This window comes from Eptatretus burgeri, chromosome 13 (genome assembly GCF_056783735.1).
Source record: "Eptatretus burgeri isolate ZD-2024b chromosome 13, Ebu_testis_v1, whole genome shotgun sequence".
NCBI classification, from domain to species: Eukaryota; Metazoa; Chordata; class Myxini; order Myxiniformes; family Myxinidae; genus Eptatretus; species Eptatretus burgeri.
The window spans coordinates 28,112,546-28,134,828 of record NC_140973.1 but is presented as its reverse complement, the minus strand read 5'-3'; the positions used below and the strand labels follow the sequence as shown (position 1 = coordinate 28,134,828).

The 22,283-nt window shown below is 45.5% G+C and overlaps 1 protein-coding gene across 1 annotated transcript in view; it reads left to right on the top strand.

Moving 5' to 3' along the window:
* Nucleotides 1-22,283, top strand: part of LOC147014135 (gamma-aminobutyric acid receptor subunit alpha-2-like) — a 287,780-nt gene that overhangs the window by 223,842 nt on the left and 41,655 nt on the right. Inside the window, exon 9 of the mRNA XM_085851834.1 lies at nt 13,262-13,414. Coding sequence (XP_085707960.1) covers nt 13,262-13,414 — 153 coding nt within the window. The remainder of the gene's footprint in view (nt 1-13,261; nt 13,415-22,283) is intronic.

The window sequence follows — 22,283 nt, the reverse complement described above, 5'->3', positions numbered from 1 at the left end:
CTGTTAGGCAGATTATGTCCGGTTTGTCAGTGGCAACCTGTATGGAAAGATCTGAAAGGTTTGAGCGAAGGCCCCGGATATTTGAGGTCCACACTTTTAATGAAGAGTTAGGGGAGGAGGCTTTGGGTGCAGGGGGTGGAGGGGGAGGGGGAGGGTAGGCAAGCAACGAGGGGGGGAGGTAAGGAGGGTTGTTGAAATAGTGTGGGGTATTGCAGAATAGCGAGGGGAGGGGGCCGAATGAGGAGGAGAAAAGGCTCTGTGGTGCTGGGGGAGAGAGGGGACAAGAGACAAGGAAGCAGGAAGTTGAGGATTTGAGGAGGTGGAGTGAAGAGATGGAGGTGAGAGGGCAGTGGAGGGAGGCAGCTTGGTGGATGAGAGGGGGCAACTTTTAGAAGGATGAGTGAGGGGGATGAAAGGTGGAAGAAAGGTGAGGGGGAATTTTTGAGAGAGGTGAGAGGGAGGCTTGGAGGGAGAAGAGTGGGATGGTTGCTTTGAGAGTGAGAGTGAGGGGTGAGGGGGGTGAGTTGGCACTGAAGTTGGAAAAAAAGAATGGTTGATGGAAAGCGAACATCCATGGCAAACTGTGGTTTTTAAAAGTTTTAGGTCAGAGATGCGATTTAACACAATTCTTGATGGATGCAATGAAGGCGAATTCAGAGAATGGAGAGAAGCGCTGTAACAGTTGGATTTTTTCGGCAAGGAATGAAGGAGAGCTCGAAATGAGAGCAGTCTGTTAAAATAGCGGAAGAGTAGTGCATTATGAAACAGTAAAGAGTACCACATGTGTGAGAGAGGAAGATGAAGCATTATAAGATCGTTTTTGTTGTTAATATTAATGTTTGAGAGAGTTTTCAACAGATGAGGTCATGGAAGTGTAGAAAAAAATTGAAGAAGAAGACGAGGAGGAAGATAAGAGGAAGAAGAAGAAGCAGAATCGGGAGAAGTTCAGCGTGTTGTTGTTGTTGGGTATTTTTTTTTTGAGATAAGAAAGAGATTAGTTGGGAGAATGGGGGATGTTAGGAAAGTGGGGAGGATGAAAATTGAAGGTAATGAGGAGGATAGAAATTGAAGGTATGGGGAGAAAAAAAAACAAAAAAAAACGATCGAACACCGAGTGGAACCGGTAGGCCTCAAGCCTAGGCCAAGGCCTCGGCCTCAAACACCCGGTAAGAACGTCGACAAAAATACTCACAAAATAGCACGATTTTTGAAACAAAACCGAATTAGGAACACACAGTAACATGTAGGTGAGAAAATTAAACAGTTAAAACGGGACAGATAACGACCGGAAACTTAACTTTGAGAATGTCAGCAGAGAGCCCCTAAGGAGACCTCTCGTCGGTCCAAACCCGGAACCGGAAGTCAAACCGGAACCGGAAGTCAATCTTTCATGAGTTAATTAATGTAATTTCTACTTCCATTAAGGTTTCTGGTGAGAAAGAACAGGATATTGGACACGTTAGTGATACTCTCTCATCTGTGGAACAGATTTTGTCTTTTGTCTCATTTGACTTCCTCCAGTCCTTCAAGAGTGCTGCCCATTGTCACCTTGTAAGCACCCCTGCTCTCTTCTCATCTTGCTGATCAAACAGCCCCACCACTGCTCCCTACCCCCCTTTCCTTTATATCACTGATCCATTCATGTGTGATGTCTTTGTTTCCCTGTTTTGTTTGTTTCATCGTGGGTTGAGGGTAGACTGGCAAAGGCAGCATTTATCACACATCTCTAGTTGTCCTTGAGAAGGTAAAAGTGTGCTTTCTCAATCTGCTGTAGTCCATATGGTGTCGGGACAACAACAATGTTATTTAGTAAGGAGTTCCAATAGTTAGACCCAGCAAAGATGAAGGAACGGCAGTATATGACCAAGTCAGGATAGTATGTAACTTGGAGGGGAACATGGAGGGGACAATTTTCCCATCAACCAGTTGCCCAATTGTCCTTCTCAGTGATGGAGGTCGTGGGTTTGAAGATGCTGCTGAAAATATCTTCATGAGTTCTAGCAATGTATCCTGAAAATAGTGCACATTGCAGGTGCAATACATTGGCAGTGAAGTGGATGGATGTTGTGTCCAACAGGTAAGGAACCAATCAAGTGGAGCTCTTTATCTTGGATGGTGTTATGCGTCTTGGGTGTTGTTTCATCTGTACCCATCCAGACAAGTGGATAGTATTCCATCACACTCCTGATTTGTGCGCTGTAGTTAATGGAGATATTCTGAGGAGTTAGGAGGTTATCCACTCGGCACAGAATAACCAGTCTATGGCCTGCTCTAGTAGCCTCAGAATTTTTTGTTGCAGCTTAGCTTCTGGTCAATAGTGTTACAGCTTTGGGAATTCGCATTACACCATAAAGGGTCCTCAGGTGAGATATATCGGTAAGTTCATGTGTAGTTAGCCCAAACCCGTTGTTTGGAGGGAATATATGTGATCCATTCGGGCTGCGATTCTTCAGTTAGCCGTTTTTCTTTTGCTGTCATTATTTTGGTGCAAGAACAACAAGGAACATCGCCACAACCAACATCTCAACAATCACGCCATTCACTACACGACGCTAACAATCACGCCATTCACACCACGACGCCACCTTCCACAACTACGCGATCACCATCTTCGCCACTCACCATTCAACGAGCACCGTGCGGTCACGATCTCCGTGGGACGGATGAAAGGAGCGGAGTGGCAGCAGCAACCAGGGTGCGAAGGGGCATCTCCCACCCAAAACTCCCGCTTAAATATTTCCCGCCGGATTTTCCCTCCTTCTTTTCCCGTGCTTTGGCATGGGGGAGGTGCAATTTGAGCCAGAGGTCAAAGGTGAAAAAGGTGGGGGCCTGATTTTGGGGGAATAATTCCCTGGCCCCGAGCCAAAACTGACTTTCCTCGTCCCCTGCACGGCGCGGGGAGGGGGAACAAGAGGGCACGCCCCTTTTTGGGAAGCTTCCAGAAGGGAGGTGGAGCCAAGAATGGGGCGGGATGAGGGGCGGAGCGAAGGGTGGAGCCCGACCCTTCAAAAGGCATGGGCGTGAAGGTCGATGAAAACGTCGTTCCCTTGTCCCTGTTCCCTTGTCCCTGAAGGGGAATTGTCGAGTTGTGGTGATTGTTCCTGGTCGGAGGTTCCGTTCGTTCGTCCCTGTCGGGCGGACGACATGTGCAGGCGCGAGGCACGAGCCCAGTGGACCACGTCGGAGGGACTCAGAGTTACGGTCGCCAAGGGCTGGATGACGTGCTAAGGGAAGTCGCGACTTCCATTTCTTTTGGGTTCTGTGTAAACGTGTGTGTGGCGGCAGTCTGGTGAAGTAGAACTGTTATAAGTGTTGCCGTGTGAATTGCATTATTCGGTTGTAGATCTGCGTGTGTCTCTTCGCTTGCTTTTATTGTGTTCTCTTGCTTGACTGTAATATACGTGCCTTCTGTGCTGCCGTGTGGCGCGGAATAAATGTGCTGGTCCAATTGTTCTCCGTTTCGCTGCGTCCTTTCCTTTGTTTGAATCTTCATCTTGCATCACTTAAGGAATTAATAGTGGGTTTAAAACACCTGGTAACTAATCTGAACCGTCAAGGTCGACGATAACTCCGCTTGGTTATCCCTGTAGCACGGAACGAGCCACTTAAGCGGTTTGTGTCCGGAGTCGACCTGTGGCGTGGTACAACTCCTCGGTACGCTATCTGCGCGGGTACTTAGGTAAATCGACCATTCGGCGATCGGACCCTATTTCACGCGGGTAGAATGCGGACTGAGTTGTGGTGAGGTTAAACCTCCACCCGTGACTATCTCCCGGCGTTGTTCCGAGAGCGTCACAACTGAACTGCACGTTTCGTGGGCGAAGCGGCCACTATTGGCTACACGCGGTCGTTCGCACGCCAGCGGGGCGCGGATTCGTAACAATATGAACTAGCCGAAACCCCGTCACAGACGGATTCTGTTCATTCAACCACCCTCACCAGCTCACCTATACTCGAGGGACATGGACTGGACAGGGCGTGCTTGCCCCCGCCTACTCATCCCCCGCCCCTGCCCCATCCCCCCCGCCTTCAATTTGCTTACCTCCGCCCAAAAATTTAATTACCCCGGCCCCGCCTCCACCTATTCACTCCCCACACACACACACACACACACACACACACACACACACACACACACACACACACACACACACACACTGGTCTCTTGATTCCCCGTCCCACTTGCCCCCGGGCCCCCGCCCCCCTGTCCACCCCCTCACATTGAACCCTGCTTAATTCACCCCAGCCCCCACCCACTCATCCCCTGCCCCATTTCCCGCTTTCAATTTGCTTACCCCCGCCCAAAAATTTGCTTACCTTGCCCCCCGCCTCTTCAGTCCCTGCCCCTGTCTCTTCACTCCTCGCCCCCGTCTCAACGAAAAGTGTTTATTCTGCTTCAGAGTTGAAGTTTGACTATTGGCACGATGTGCGATGCACTCTTACAGGTACGAAGTTTCTTTCAGTCCAGGTCACAGTACTGAGAAAAACGTGACGCGACCGCTAGGAGGAGCACAAAATTGGTCCTTCAGTCTTAATATATAGAAGATACAATGTTTCTTGTTACATTTTGTTTGTGTCAAATTCACATTCTGAGGTAGTCAGCATGTGCAGAAGAGGGTTTTACATTGCAGACGCTATTTTCGAGGAGTGGAATTACACCTCTCAGCAGTGACGGTCTGTCGACGACAGACGTAATGACGTCAGCGAATGACCAATGATGTCATGACGTCCTGACGCCTCTCAGCAGTGATGTCACACGTCGCCATGGAAACGAATGTAAAATGAAAAGTGTTTATTCTGCTTCAGAGTTGAAGTTTGACTATTGGCACGATGTGCGATGCACTCTTACAGGTACGAAGTTTCTTTCAGTCCAGGTCACAGTACCGAGAAAAACGTGACGCGACCGCGAGGAGGAGCACAAAATTGGTCCTTCAGTATTAATATATAGATAATTCCCAGGATATTAATTGTGTGGGACTCAGCAATGGGATTTTCATTACATATCATGGGGAATTGGTTCAGTTCTCTCTTGTTGGAGATGGTCGTTGCCTGGCACTTGTATGGTGCAAATGTTACTTCTCACTTTGCCCAAGCCTTGATATATTGTCCAGCTATCTTGCTGCATGCATATATGGACTGCTTGCTCTCTTATCTTATAATCTAAGGTATTATAAATGGTGCTGAACATTTTGTAATCATCAGTGAGCAGCCCCACATCTGTCCTTACGGTGTGGGGAAGGTTATTACATCAGGTGCATCACGCAGAGAGGGGTTAAGCAGTTCCTTCACTCTGTCTGACTGATAGGCATCAGTCTATCATCAAGGAACTACTTAATTTCAATTTAATTTTATATTTTGAACACTGTACAGCACGAATCGGAGCACGAACCTCATATGTGGGGATTTCAGTTGTCACCATGCAACTTGGCTGGGTGTGGGTACCTCTCCCACCTGTCAAGGCACTTCAGTAAAGGAATTCTGTGACTCCATGGGACTGACTCAATCTGGAAACTTTCTAACCCAGATTTCTCCCAATGGCAAATCTTCCCTTCTGAACTTTGTGGTGACTAACTTTCCACTCTCCTACTCCCCCCCCCCCCCGTTCCTCCTCACATCCATTGTTTGCCCAACTCCCTCTGTTTTGGTCTTTGGCTCCGCTGTTGGCGCCACATTCTCTCTGCTGTTCCTTTTGTCCCGTTGCGTCCTGATCCGTTGAGTGTCGTAGTACTAGCTCTTCCATGAGCCTCAACTATGTATACAAAAAAAATGTGAAAGACGTGTTTCTTTTTTCACACCAGAATCTCATTAATTCCAGATCTGAAGAGAGTGACACAATGAGATGTGGGCACTGTATCACATTGTGTAGCATCATCTGCAAAAAGGAATCGAGAGTTTTCCAGAGCATGAGAGGTCATTCTATGTAGATGAGAACAATACTGGACCCAACACAATGCCTTGAGGCACTCTAACCTCCACTGGGAGAGGAGAGTGGAGGATTACATTGGTAATATGTTTATTGTGCACGTGTAGGAAGTCAGAAATCCAGATATTAAGTTGGCCTTGTGTGCCACAGACAATGAGCTTGGCAGGCAGAGCAGGATGCCAAACTGTTTTGGATGCCAGAGATGTACATCCAGGGAAAGTCCTCATCTCTTGTTTGAGAAGCAGAACCTCCAATTATTGCTGGGAGAGCTTTATGCAGGATTTTTCTTGCATGCACCCAACAACCTCATCACCCTTAAGTGTAACATCACACAAATGTAGGCAGTGTTCAAGATGGAGCCTCAGTGGGCCCACATTTTACCCTGCTCCCACCCCTCATCAGATTTCATTTTGTGCAATTACCATGATAAGGATTTCCCACTAGGTCAAACCCAAATACATTCCCATGGGAATTCTGTGGGTCATTTTCCCAAGGGAAGATATTGAGGACCGAAAGGTAAGTGACTTCCAGTTCCGGTTTTGGAGCGGCGAGAGGTCTCCTTCGGGGCTCCCTGCTGACCTTCTCAAAGTTAAGTTTCCGGTTGTTATTTGTCCCGTTTTAACTGTTTAATTTTCTCACCTACATGTTACTGTGTGTTCCTAGTTCGGTTTTGTTTCAAAAATCGTGCTATTTTGTGAGTAATTTTGTCGACGTTCTTACCTGGTGTTTGAGGCCTCGGCCTAGGCTTGAGGCCTACCGGTTTTTTTGTTTGTTTGTTTGTTTTTTCTCCCCATTACCTTCAATTTCTATCCTCCCCATTACCTTCAATTTTCATCCTCCCCACTTTCCAAACATCCCCCATTCTCCCAACTAATCTCTTCCTTATCTCAAAAAAAAAGAAAAAAAAAATACCCAACAACAACAACACACTCACCTTCTCCCGATTCTGCTTCTTCTTCTTCTTCTCCTTCTTCTTCTTCTTCTTCTTCTTCTTCTTCTTCTTCTTCTTCTTCTTCTTCTTAACTTCCTCCTTGTCTTCTTCCTCGATTTTTTTTCTACACTTCCATGACCTAATCTGTTGAACTCTCTCATACATTAATATTAACAACAAAAACGATCTTATAATGCTTCATCTTCCTCTCTCACACATGTCGTATTCTTTACTGTTTCACAATGCACTACTCTTCTGCTATTTTAACAGACTGCTCTCATTTCGACCTCTCCTTCATTCCTTGCCTAAAAAATCCAACTATTACAGCGCTTCTTCTCTCCATTCTCTGAATTCGCCTTCATTGCATCCATCAAGAATTGTGTTAAATCGCATCTCTGACCTAAAACTTTTAAAAACCACAGTTTGCCATGGATGCTCGCTTTCCATCAACCATTCTTTTTTTCCAACTTCAGTGCCAACTCACCCCCCTCACTCCTCACTCTCACTCTCAAAGCAACCATCCCACTCTTCTCCCTCCAAGCCTCCCTCTCACCTCTCTCAAAAATTCCCCCCTCACCTTTCTCCCACCTTTCATCCCCCTCACTCTTCCTTCTCTAAGTTGCCCCCCCTCTCATCCACCAACTTGCCTCCCTCCACTGCCCTCTCACCTCCATCTCTTCACTCCACTTCCTCAAATCCTCAACTGCCTTCTTCCTTGTCTCTTGTCCCCCCTCTCCCCCAGCACCACAGAGCCTTTTCTCCTCCTCATTCGGCCCCCTCCCCTCGCTATTCTGCAATACCCCACACTCTTTCAGCAACCCTCCTTACCTCCCCCCCTCGTCCCTTGTCCTACCCTCCCCCTCCCCCTCCACCTCCTGCACCCAAAGCCTCCTCCCCTACCTCTTCATTAAAAGTGTGGACCTCAAATATCCGGGGCCTTCGCTCAAACCATTCAGATCTTTCCATACAGGTTGCCACTGACAAACCAGACATTATCTGCCTAACAGAAACTTTCCTCTCCCAAGACGTGTCTGACTCCCAAGTATCTTTCCCTGGTTACTCCCTCTTACGGTATGACAGACCTGAGCCTCGTCCTGGTGGAGGTGTTGCTCTCTTCATCAAAGACTCTATTCCTCACTCTCCATGCACTGCTCTCACTCCCCCACACCCCCAGGAATACCTCTGGCTTCGGCTTCCCTCCACTCCCACCTCATGTTTATATGTGTACTGTACCGTCCACCGAACAGTGATGACTCCATCTACACCTCACTATCCGAAAACATGGACCATCTTCTATCTTCTTATCCAAACTCTCTCTTCCTCTTATGTGGTGACTTCAATTGTCATCACGCCAGTTGGCTAGATGTGGGTACCTCTCTCACCTGCCATGGCACCTCAGCAAAAGCTTTCTGCGACTCATTGGGACTGACTCAATCGGTCAACTTCCCGACCCGGATCTCAACCAATGGTACTCCATCTCTTCTGGATCTGATTTTGACAAATTTCCCTGACAATATCTGCTGCTCTTCCTTCGCTCCAATTGGTTATTCTGACCACGTCCTTGTTAAAGTGGACATCTCTCTGGCTGTTATCAGAGAACCACCTCACCGCCGTCGAGTCTGGCATTTCACTCAAGCCGACTGGCAGGGTCTCCGAGCAGTCATCAAACTTACAGACTGGTCTCCTATCACTACTTTCTCAAACATCAACTCATCCTGGGAATTCTTTCAAAGAAACTTGCTCTCCCTCATGCACAGATTTATCCCCTCTCGTGTTCAGTTGTCTTACCCTTCCTCCCGCCCTTGGTTTACTGAAGCTTGTGGGGAGGCAGTTGTCCTGAAACAACTTGCCTTTGCCTCATGGAAAGCAAACCCAACTGAGGGCAATCTCAGTTCTTTCCACAAAGCTCGGAACAAGTGTGTATCTACCCTCAGGAGAGCCAGAAAACAACATCTTTCTCATCTCAAGTCTGAACTCTCAAACCTCTCTCCCTCCTCAAAATCCTGGTGGCGTTTAATCAAATCTGTTTCTGGTGTATGTTCCCCCTCAATCCCCTCCCTTACCTCAAATGGCCACACTGCTGATTCCACACGTGATAAAGCTGAATGTCTAAACTCGGTGTTTGCAGCTAAATCTTGTGTCCTAAACCCATCACTATCTCTACCCACTTTACCCAGTCGGACCCAACTGTCCCTGGACTCTGTATCCTTTTCTCCTGACAAGGTGGAGAGCTTGCTTTCAAACCTCGAGTCAGATTCTGCAACCGGTCCAGACGGCATCAGCCCACGTGTCCTCAAAGCCTGCTCTTCTGCTCTTGCTCACCCCCTCTCTGTTCTGTTCACCCTCTCATTTGCCCAAGGTCATCTGCCATCTGCTTGGAAATCTTCTAACATCACTGCCCTGCATAAAAAAGGTGCAAAAACAGATCCCTGTAACTACAGACCAATCAGCCTTCTCCCAATCATCAGCAAGGTTATGGAATCCATCATCGCTTTAGACATGAAATCCTTCCTCTTCTCCAATGGCTTGATTTCCAATCATCAATTTGGTTTCAGACCAGGTCACTCGACCCTGGATATGCTGCTTCTGCTCTCCCATCAATGGATGGAGGTCCTCAATGCCAGACAGGAAATCCGAGCCGTATCTCTGGACATATCACGTGCTTTTGACACAGTCTGGCACCCTGCACTACTCACCAAACTCTTCCCATGGTATTCAAGGCCATCTCCACTCATGGCTCGCAGACTTCCTCTCCTGTCGCAGTCAACGTGTGGCCCTAAATGGAGTTCTTTCATCCCCTCTTCCTGTGCAGGCTGGAGTTCCTCAAGGTAGCGTTCTGGGCCCTGTTCTTTTTCTGGTTTTCATCAATGATCTCTCGGACTCTCTGGAAAATCCTCTATTTCTCTTTGCCGACGACTCCACCCTTTGCCGTACCATCTGTCATCCCTCAGACCGGCAAGCAGAAGCTTCTTCGCTCACTGCAGATCTGGATAAAATCACAAACTGGTCCAACACGTGGAACATGTCTTTCAATCCAGACAAATCTCACACTCTCACTATGTCTCTTCGAAAGGACCGTTTAGAAAAACCCCCCATCCATTTTCTCAACAATCCTCTGGAAGAAGTCTTTTCTTTCAAGCTTCTGGGTCTCACTATCTGCCATGACCTTTCCTGGGAAAGTCACATTTCCAACCTCGCCTCAAAAGCCAGTCGCCGACTGGGAATCCTCCGTCGTGCAAAGTCCTTCCTCGGCCCTCTTGAGCTCCTGACCACTTACAAAGCTTTTGTCCGTAGCCTGATGGAGTACTGCTCTCCCCTCTGGGCTGGTGCTCCTGCCTCCCACCTTTCTCGGCTTCACGCTGTCGAAACCAGGGCATTTAAGATCATCGGCATCTCCCGCAATGAAGCTGAGTCTTTGGGCCTCTCACTCAATCACCGCAGGTTGGTCGGTGGTCTTTTTGTCTTCTACCGACTCCTCTCCAGCGTTGCCCCCCTGCTCTCTCTGTGATTTGTCCCCACCACATTTCCACAGGGCGGTCAAGGTCCGCCAACAACCCCCTTCTGGTAAAACTACCAAAATCACGAATCACTGCTCATCTTCACTCTTTCATTCCTCTTTTTTCCCGCCTTTGGAATAAACTTCCTCACTCTATTCTTTCCCATTCTTCCCTCCAGGCTTTCAAAACAGCTGTTCACCACCACCTCTTATCTTCCCCCATCCAAATCCTCGATCTTTTCTACCCCCGATAATCCACCCAAACCCACTTCCTTCAATTCCCCTGCTTTCATTCCTGAAAGTCCCTGTAATGTCCATCTTCTCTTCGCCATGTTCCCCGTCCCATCCCCATCCCTCTCCCTTCCACTGTTCACCTAATGTGTCTGTTCCCCACTGTTTTGTCCCTTCCACTCCCGCCCCTCTTGTCTCATGCCTCCTTGCTGGGAGTTGTGTGTTGGCTCTCATACGAGCCTCGACCAAGGTATACAAAAAAAAAAAAAAAAAGTGGTGAACATGTTAACATTTTCATTGATTCATCAAACAGGAATAACAGGCAGAGACAAGTGATCAAATCAACAATAGCTTAGATTGTGGTGGAGTATAAATTCATTTGTGTTGAACCACAATCCTGAAAATCAAATAAAAAATAAATAAATAAACATTCCTTTGACTATTTTAAAATATATTTTCATCTCTTGCGATTTCAGGTTTTCAATTGATTAAATGCGGTATTTGTGTTCAAAATCCATCCAGCAAATCTGCTTACCCTGGTAGGAAAAGAGAACGTTGCATCGTCTGACCATATTCCACTGTGCTCCCCGATCGAGTCATTAAGGCTGCATCAGCAGGATAGGCCCAAAGGACATATTGAATAAAAGTATGAGTATAACCTAATTTTATGGAAATATGTAGTGTGGTCATAAAAAGTGATTTTGCAGTTGACAACAGGCAAAGATGATCGAAAAATAACAATTTTACTTTTCTGGTTATCTTCCACTTCAAGGACCATGACACATGGTTGTGGGGTTGAAGAGTTGGGCATAAACGAGTGTCGTGAAATAATGCTTGTGCTCAAGCTCACATTGATTCTCGAAAATGTTTCTCCTAATGATGTCCCGATGTAGCTATGTCACCTTTATTGTTAAATTGCTGTGATAAAGTAAGTAAAAACAGAAAAAGCAAGGATTTCATTTTTCTTTTTTTAAGCATTCGAATTGTTCATTAAACATGTAATGAGCATGCAAACAATGACAAAAGTGCAGAGAGCACCAGCACTCACAAATGTCGTTGCAAGAATCTTCCGAATGCATTTTGTGCGTTTTCTCTTGGGCTCAACGATGATTTGACTACACTGCAAGAGCAACAGCACCTCCTCTCATCCTTCGTCAAATCTTACCATCAGCACTCCTTCACACCAGCTCTTAGAATACCCTGAGTAATGCTGGTTGGACATTATTGCAATTTGCTAGTGCACTATACACATGAAAGCATCAAACTTACATTTCAAAAGGATTTTCATGCAGATAATGTTTTCATAATTCTGTTTCCAGGCTTAATTTTAAACATTTTAACTTATGGTTATTAATTATTATTTTTGTTTACATTTTAGCTCGCCTGTTCGAAGAACAGAGAGCTATAGCAATACCCCCAGGCGTGAGCGTGAGCGTGAGTGTGAAAATGTTAAAGTTTTTGGTGCGTTATTTCCTTTCTAATGTTTTTATCTACCACACTATTTTTTACTGATTATATATACAAATACATATATTGCTTTAAAATTATTTGGATCAGACTTCACTGCAATGCTTTATAACAAATATTATTAGACTAGTATGATTTTCTGTTCGTATGCAGCACAAGGCTGTGCAGGGTACCATCATTGTCTGAGGGTACGGCTGTGCCGCTGATGCAATGCCCTGTGCAGGTTAGGGTAGGAATTTGTAATTTGGCCATGGTGCCGGCAATAGCTTGCCTGCTCTTCATAAAGGACGCCGTGAGATCTTTAATGTCCACCAACTAATGTTGGTATGCCTAGTGTTGGCTTAATGGTTCGGGTGGTGGGCTTGGGGATTTTAGGATCCTGAGTTAAAATCCCACTCAGTTGTTGAATTAATACCAGGTGGGGTTGACTCTGCCTGTCATCCTGAGGTTTACAAAATGAATGCCATCTTGCTGGTATCCGGTGTTGAAGTCGTGACCCATCCAGGATTGTGCCCAATAGCCAAGGAGACTGCTTAGGCAGCACCGACACTCTGCACAGAGTATGGTCCCAATGGATGGAACTAATGCTGGTAGACAGGATGCCCAGTTTAGCATCCATCTGAGGGACGACACATACGTTGATGAATCACCATACCTGTGAAACACCGGGATGACAGTTTTATAGCTGGGCCGAGATTCAAACCCAGACTTGGCAGCATAGAGATGAGTGTGCATACCTCTAGGACATCCTGCCAGCACTACATTTTATTAATGTGGACATGTATAAAGGATGCCCTGATCAAGTTGTCTCATTGCCTGGATTGGTCTGTTTCGTGTTCTTATCTGAACCCCAGCCTCATGAGTCTGGAAATACAAGTTTGAATCCCACATTAAAGTACATTGATGTCTCTTAATGTGTTTGTCATGCAAGTGATTTATGTGCAAGCTCCACTATGAGGCTTAGTTCAATGTAAAAACAATAAATTGTATAATTTACTGGGAGGTGTAACGTGAGGGATAACGTGAGACTTTGAGGGGTCATGGGTGGAGGAGAATTTGGGGCATTTTTTATGTTTGACAAAACAACAGAGCTTTTCCTCCTTGCTTTATTATATGGATGATTATGGACCTTAAAAAGGACCTTGTTTAATCATACATTCCTTGGCTTAACTAACAATCTCCAACTTTGGTCTCTTCTTTGGGTCATCGGCAGGTGATTATGCAGTCATGATCACCTACTTCTCTCTGAAGCGGAAAATTGGATACTTTGTCATCCAGACGTATCTACCCTGCATCATGACTGTTATGCTATCTCAAGTCTCCTTTTGGCTCAACCGTGAGTCAGTTCCTGCTCGCACTGTCTTTGGTAAGTCTGTTCCTACCACTCTTAATAATTTCATTTATTATTCGATTATATGTGCCTTGCATGCTGTTAATGTTTCTCTCTCATCAAAGACTAGGTTGGTGGCCTGTCTTTTTTACTACTTCTCCCCAGATCTAGCCCCATCTCATCTCTCAGCCCTCTCACCCTCACCAGTGCCTCCAGGATACACATATTTCCTCCAGTAATCCCCTTCTGCTTCCACTCCAAAAATCCATGTTTTCCACCCGCCTACACTCTTTTGTTCCTCATTTCCACTGTTTGCAGAACTGCCTACCACGGAGAGTTTAATCACACTCTTCCCTCCAGGGCTTCAAACAAATGGTCTACCACCTACTCATGTCATCCCATATCCTACCTGCAACCGTTTCTAACCCCATTAACCTGTCTTAAGGCCCTGTCACACCTTGACGATTTAGCCAGCGTATGCCTGACGTATGAAAAATTTGGCTAAAACGCTGGCACACATCGAATACGTATGGGTAAGTTTGTATACGTTAAGAGCACGCTGGCATTCGTTGTAGTATGCCGAGCTGTTAGACAAATTTTCCATGCTTGAATTTTTTCGACGTATGCCAGCGTATGACTCACACGTTCCGCATAATGCTGGCCATAAGTTGTAGGCACATTATGCGATCGTTGACACACGTCGACACATGTTACTTGTAAGTTACTCATAAGTCGAAACACATCGAGGTCATGGTTAGCATCAGTGTTCCAGACTTCCTGTTTTTTTTTTGTTTTTTTTTTCTTCGGTATAACGGTGATGTTGACACTTCAATTTCTAGTGCGGTTATAATATAATATAATTAATAGGCTGCCGCTCAACGATTTAAATCATAACCGCACTAGAAATCGAAGTGTCAACATCACCGTCATACCGAAGAAAAAAAAAAAACAGGAAGTCTGGAACACTGATGCTAACCATGACCTCGACGTGTTTCGACTTTTGAGTAACGTACAAGTAACGTGTGTCGACGTGTCTCAACGATCGCATAACATGCCTACAACTTATGGCCAGCGTATGTGGAACGTGTGTCATACGCCGAGTACGTCGAGAAATTTTCAACATGCTGAAAATTTCTCGACGTACTCGGCGTATGACGACGTATGCCAGCGTACTACGACGTATGCCAGCGTGCTCCTAACATATACAAAACTTACCCATAACGTATTCGACATGTGCCAGCTTGGTTCGGCAAATTTTTCATACGTCGGCATACGCTGGCTAAAACGTCAAGGTGTGACAGCGGCTTCACACTTCGATGTCGAGTGCGGTTATGATTTGAATCGTCGAGCCGCAGCCTATGAATAGCCTACGCCACGTGATCGTCGTCGATACGCTGCCACGCTATGCATAAGTTAGACTATCGTTGGGCATAGGTTGTGAACACTGACAACACGCTCAGCATTCGTTGGTATAAGTTATCTATATGTGATTCGACGTATTCGACGTATTCGACAAACCCATAACGTATTCGACGTGTGCCAGCTTGGTTCGGCAAATTTTTCATAGGTCGGCATACGCTGGCTAAATTGTCAAGGTGTGACTGCGATGTTGACACTTCCAATTTTCAGGCGGTTATGATTTAAATCGGCATGCGGCAGGTTTTTAGCAGAGAACACCACGAGTTCGTCGGCGATACGTGCAGCGCGCTATGACCAAGTTAAACTATCGTTGGGCATAGGTTGTGAACGCTGACAACACGCTCAGCATTCGTTGGTATAAGTTATCTATATGTGATTGAAACGTTCTGTGTACGTTACTAATACGTTATGCATATGTCCAACACGTTATTATATGCCCAAAACTTAAAAAAAAACATCAATAGTTCAGCGTATGCCAGCGTTTAACATACATTTTGAGACCTTGCCATACGCTGGCTAAAACGTCAAGGTGTGACAGCCCCTTTACCAAATCAACCCTCTTACTTACAGCTGGTTAATATTTTGTCTCTCTGTCTCTCTCACTCTCACTCTCACTCTCACTCTCACTCTCTCTGTCTCTCTCCTCTTTTCCTGCCCATTCATTCCCATGCTTCTTGTGTCAAACTGTTGCCCCATTGCCCCCGTTATTAGTGCATGGTTTTTTTTACCCCTTGTTACCATGCTCTTCCATGAGCTTTGATTTTGTGTGCAAAATATATTTAAGAAATTATAAATGTAATCAGTTCCCAAAAGGAATAAGGAAGAATTAAGTGCTGACCCATAGGAAGCTCTTGATAGCAGTGATACAAGTTGGTGCTGCAAATTTGGATCTTATGAGAGGATGTAATGGAGTAAAAAAGATTGAGTGGGAATCACTGTTGTCATTATTTGTGTTGAACGAACTCGCCATCATTTCAAGAACATGTGTTTTAAGACGAACACAATTCAGCAGTACACGTGACAAAATCCAGGAAGTAAGAAGTGACACTGCAATGACTCTGTGATAATGAGGCATCGTCAGAGGTTGTTGTTCTCTGATTTCACTCTTTCATGCTATTACAGAAGGCTGGCTCGACTGATCATGGTCTATTTAGAGCACGGCTGCAGGTCGCAGCCAAGACAGCAAAGAGTATAGATCAGGTGTATGTGTGGTTGCAGCTCTGCATAATGAGGAAAGTTTGTCTGGAAGTGAAACAGTCGATGAAGGTGGAGAAGTGAAGTAGTTGAATTTGAGAAATGTGACATCATTAGAGATGGTATGATGAAAGCAGCTCAGAGTGTTTTTGCATGGAAAAGGCAAGAGCATCTTGCATGGTTACAAGAGAGCATCACTACCTTGCAAGGTTCATTGTGAAATTTATGACATTTGCCAAGTGGTTGAATATCCACCTTTACAGCAACAGAGGGATATATGATGCAGAGAACAGCAGTGGCACCAAAAATGTGACAAGTGAAAATGTGTAGTTCCAACAAAAGGTGTGTGTGTGTGTGTGTGTGTGTGTGTGTGTGTGTGTGTGTGTGTGTGTGTGTGTGTGTGTGTGTGTGTGTGTGTTTATTTTTTTTTTAACAAGATTATTAATTCACATTAAACCCTCGTGCCCTGGCGATTGTGTTGAGATGAACAGCTTCGGAGTCAGTTGGAGGAAGAATGTGCAGTGCTGAGAGTAAAATTTGTAATCATTATTTATTAATGGGTAATACTAAACCAACTAGCAATGCAGAAGTGGATCGTACATGAGAATTATTCGTATTTGCAACATACAAGCAAATAAACGAAATGTAAATATTGGTATTGGATGTGGTATATTGGCTCTACAATTCATAATTATCAATGCGCTTTGTGGTCTGCAATCATGGTGTGTGATTGTGGTGTGCAGTGATACTCTGTGATTATGGTGTGTGATCATGACATCAAATCATGAAGTGTGAAGATAACAAGGAACAACAAAGAAATTCCACGCAAGAGGAGGCCATTTGGCCCATCATGCCTACACTACACCAACACCAGATGAATTAAATCCATCAAGCTAAAAACATCATTTGATTGGGGGTTGGGGGGCAGTGGAGATGAGAAGTGTGGCATGCTCAGAGATATCACCAGGGCATTAAAATGAGTAAATAATTTTGTGTTCGTTTATTTTTATTATTTTAATAATACATAAGAAAAAAAAATTGGAAAGGTGGGGGTGGGTTGGTGAAAACAGTTTTAGGATGAAGAATATACATCACTGACCACACACTATCACTTGATGAGAACCTTTCACAGACATCACACTCCACACAGATTTACACAATCACACATGATCTACACTGAAGAAACCTACAAGCCATACCAAAATCCCTGTGCCCCTCGACCCCAATGCTACTCGGTTCCTATCTAATTCCAATTTAAACCTATCCACTGTTTCTGCTGCGATGACCTTTCTTAGGAGACCATTCCCTGCATTAACTACTCTCTGACTGAAAGACCATCTACCCATTGGGACCATACTCTGTGCAGAGCATTGGTGCTGCCTAAGCAGTCTCTTGGGCTATTGGGAACAATCCTGGACAGGTCTTCACTCCAACACAGGATACCAGCAAGCTGGTACTCATTTTGCTAACCTCAGAAGGATGACAGGCAGAGTCAACCCCACCTGGTATTAATTCAATAGCCAAGCAGGATTTGAACTCAGGACCCAAGGATCCAAAACCCACCAGCCTAACCGTTAAGCCAACACCAGGCGTACAACTGAAAGACCCCTGCCTTACCACTGTCCTTCCTCTTCTCTTCTTTATTCTCAAGCTATGGACCCTGGACCTATCACTGCCTATTCTGCTGAAAAACTCGTCTGCACTTATTTTCTGTATCCCCTTCATGATGTGTCAGGTCAGGTCAGATTAGATCTGTGACTTGCTGCAGGTACCATGTAAACCTGTACTTACCTGTTCCATGGTCGGGTTGTCAGCAACTAAACCGTCTCCCCCACCAAGTTTCTTGGTGAGGAGGGTATATGATGTGGACATCCAGCGGGATGAAGAACAAAACCTGTCAAAGGGCGGAGGAGCTCCTTGTGAGCCATCGGCAATCCATATCTAGTGCCCAACTGTGTCTGTGGACATTCTCCTGCAGTTGGGTTACTTTTTATTAGGAGGTTGGTGGCAGGATTTACACTCCGGCCACCGTAAAACCCTTCATTCTGCAAAAAATTCTAAATGCATTAAAAAAAATCTGAAAACCCACTCCGTGGGAGTATATCCTGTACAGCTGCCCATTTCGCAGGGCAGCTCATGAGATGACGCGATTGGGGCAAAGCCTTCAGGGCCCCCAATCTTCGATGATAGGAGGGAAACCACGAGGTAACCTTCCCGGGTAAGATTGCGATGGTGTGTGTGTCGGGGTGGTGCTGAGGTGTCATCCACCAGACGGCGGTCTCCTTGGGTTAACCTGAGGCGGTCCCTTCGGGTGGGTGCCTGGAATGTCCTATCCCGAAGAGAGGATGATCACCTGTCTCTGTTATCATCTGAGCTCAAGCGTTTGAACATCGGTATTGCAGCACTCTCTGAGGTTCGGAGACTGGATTGTGGCGAGATCATAGCGGGTGCTTACTCCTACGATTGGTATGTTTGCTCTGATGGTTACCATGCCCAAGGAGTTGCTGTAGCTGTGTCCAATAAGCTGACTCCAAAGATAATAGAGATAACACCGGTGAACGAGCGCATTATGAGAAAAAGGATTCGTCACTCCTTGGGTGTCATTTTCCTGGTCTCTGTACGACGTCCGTCTAAAAAGTAACGGGACTGAGCCTGCTGCGTGCTCCACTTACACAACTTGAATGAATGGGTTGCGTCACAGTCTTTCGCAACATTCCAGCAATATATATGATTGGTGATGGTTGACTGCGCTCATTGTGTGATTTTTTACAGGTCGTGCTTTACACGTTGTCTTGTCTGAGCCGTTGCGCTATGAGTCGTGAGCAGAGACCAATCTGAAGTTTCTTGCCAAGCTTGGCAAAACACCTTCCGAATCCTTCGCAATGCTGCAGCAAGTCTACGGGGAAGAAACGATGTCACGTACACGTGCATTTGAATGGCACAAGAGGTTCAAAGAGGGACGGAAGGAGGTTGAAGATGATCCACGGTCTGGAAGGCCTTCAATGAGCAGAACGACAGACAACATTGAGCGTGTGAAGCAGATGGTGCACACAGATCATTGACTCACGGTGCGGATGATTGCTGAGAAACTTTCCATCAAAAAGGACACTGTCTGGAGCATCATCACTGAAAATCTCGAAATGCGAAAGGTGTGCGCAAAGATGGTCCCCAAGCTGTTGGCTGAGGACCAGAAACAGCAGAGTCACTGTCTGTCAAGACATTATTGAGCGCCTCGAGGACGATCCAGACCTGCTCGGGAGAGTCATTACTGGCGACGAATTATGGATATTCGAATACGATCCCGAGACCAAACGGTAGAGTCGTCAGTGGAAAAGTCCGGCATCACCAAGACCAAAGAAAGCAAGGATGTCGAAGTCGAAGGTCAAGGTGATGCTCATCACGTTTTTTGACATCAAGGACATCGTCCACTTAGAGTTTCTACCACAGGGTCAAATAGTGAATCAATACGTGTACAAGGAGATTCTCCGGCGCCTCATGATATCAGTCTGCGACAAGAGGAGGGATCTGAGGGAGAACAACGCCTGGGTGCTCCACCATGAGAATGCCCCTGCTCACAGTACCCTGAGCATCCGACAGTTTCTGGTGGAGAGGAACGTGCCAACTCTGGAGCAACCCCCCTCTGGAGCAACGTGCACTAAAAGTGGACAAGGATGCCTCTGTGCTTGGAATCTGTGAGGGGGTAGAGCATCACCTGGGGTCAAGTGATTCTCATCCTGTTTACAGGGGAATTTGCGCATTGCGCTCCTCCAAGCCCATCCCTCAGTGAACTGCAGTTAGAGCAGAGGGTGGTGGGCTCTTGACAGAGGAGTCCGAAGTGAAAGCCCGCTGGGCCGGTGACTTTGAGTGGCTGTACCAGGCTTACCCACCAGCTGTTGAGTTGGATGTCAGGGGTGTTTCAATCGCTATTGCTGACCCTCCAATCAACTGTGGTCCACCTTAATTTGTGGAAACGCAGGTTGCGGTGAACCGGTTGAAATGGGGTAAAGCTCCAAGGATCTGTGGCATCCATGCTGAATTTCTCAAGGCTGGTGGAAATGCTGCACTCATGTCGTTGCATGCAGTTCTGTGCTCTGCCTGGAATACAGGTATAATCCCAACTAACTGAAAGAGTGGCCTTGTTGTCCCTCTCTGGAAAGGGAAGGGTGATCGCCAAGACTGCAACCACTACCGATTGGTTACCCTGCTCTCAGTGCCTGGCAAGGTCTTTGCTCGGATAATTCTTGATAAGATTCACCACCATCTGCTTGAATACCAGCGTCCAAAGCAGTCAGGCTTTACACCAAAGAGGTCAATGATTGACCGTATCCTTGCTCTTCGGGTCCTCAACGAATGCAGATGAGAGTTTCAGCAGGGGCTGCTTGCAGCCTATGTTGATCTCTGTGAAACGTTTGATTCAGTAAATCGGGATGCCCTCTGGAGGATTCTTGGTCTTCATAGGGTGCCACCAAAACTGATCAATCTGACTCCCTTTCTCCCCGAAATGATTCCCACTGCTTTTTAAATGTAAAACCTTCCTCCCAACACCATTCTTCCAGCCATCGGTTGACATCTATCCCTCTGCTCTTAAATTCTATTCCATTTCCTGATCTTGGGAGAATCCCAGAAAACAATATCCCACACCATTTGCTTTCAGCCGCTTATGTAACATCCTGTACCTATTTTTCAAATTCAACGAGTAAACTTTCCCTGAATTATTTGCTTCTTGGTGTACCACAACGAATGTATTCCTGCCATGACCCAATACGATGTCATTAACCTTCCTTCATTATCCATAAAAAAATTCTGCGAGATGATGATCTCCGACTTGTCTTCAACAGGTTAGAGATGATGATCCCTGACTTTTCTTCAGTAGGTTAGAGATGATGATCCCTGAAACTTGTCTTCAACAGGTTAGAGATGATGATCCCTGACTTGTCTTCAATAGGTTAGAGATGATGATATCTGACTTGTCTTCAACAGGTTAGAGATGATGATCCCTGACTTGTCTTCAATAGGTTAGAGATGATGATATCTGACTTGTCTTCAATAGGTTAGAGATGATGATATCTGACTTGTCTTCAACAGGTTAGAGATGATGATCTCCGACTTGTCTTCAACAGGTTAGAGATGATGATCCCTGACTTGTCTTCAGTAGGTTAGAGATGATGATCCCTGAAACTTGTCTTCAGTAGGTTAGAGATGATGATATCTGACTTGTCTTCAATAGGTTTGAGATGATGATCTCTGACTTGTCTGCAATAGGTTAGAGATGATGATCCCTGACTTGTCTTCAATAGGTTAGAGATGATGATATCTGACTTGTCTTCAACAGGTTAGAGATGATGATCCCTGACTTGTCTTCAATAGGTTAGAGATGATGATATCTGACTTGTCTTCAATAGGTTAGAGATGATGATATCTGACTTGTCTTCAACAGGTTAGAGATGATGATCTCCGACTTGTCTTCAACAGGTTAGAGATGATGATCCCTGACTTGTCTTCAGTAGGTTAGAGATGATGATCCCTGAAACGTGTCTTCAGTAGGTTAGAGATGATGATATCTGACTTGTCTTCAATAGGTTTGAGATGATGATCTCTGACTTGTCTGCAATAGGTTAGAGATGATGATCCCTGACTTGTCTTCAATAGGTTAGAGATGATGATATCTGACTTGTCTTCAATAGGTTAGAGATGATGATATCTGACTTGTCTTCAACAGGTTAGAGATGATGATCTCCGACTTGTCTTCAACAGGTTAGAGATGATGATCCCTGACTTGTCTTCAGTAGGTTAGAGATGATGATCCCTGAAACTTGTCTTCAGTAGGTTAGAGATGATGATATCTGACTTGTCTTCAATAGGTTTGAGATGATGATATCTGACTTGTCTGCAATAGGTTAGAGATGATGATCCCTGACTTGTCTTCAGTAGGTTAGAGATGATGATATCTGACTTGTCTTCAATAGGTTTGAGATGATGATCTCTGACTTGTCTGCAATAGGTTAGACATGATGATTTCTGAGCGAGAAGATTATGCCCAAAGAGTGATCAGAATAGCGTCAAGGTGCCAAGTTGCATACTACCAGCTAATTTTGCTTTATTTTTAGAAACTATCGGTCCTCACTCCATCACAAAAATTAATAACCAACAGGAACGTGTGGAAATGGCGTCATAAAATTGGACACCATGCGGTGTCTCTTGGCACACTTTCTCGTCGGCTTTTTAACACACATACTTACATTCCTGAATCAGTCACACTGCAAAACTATGTCTGAATCATTTATAATTATTT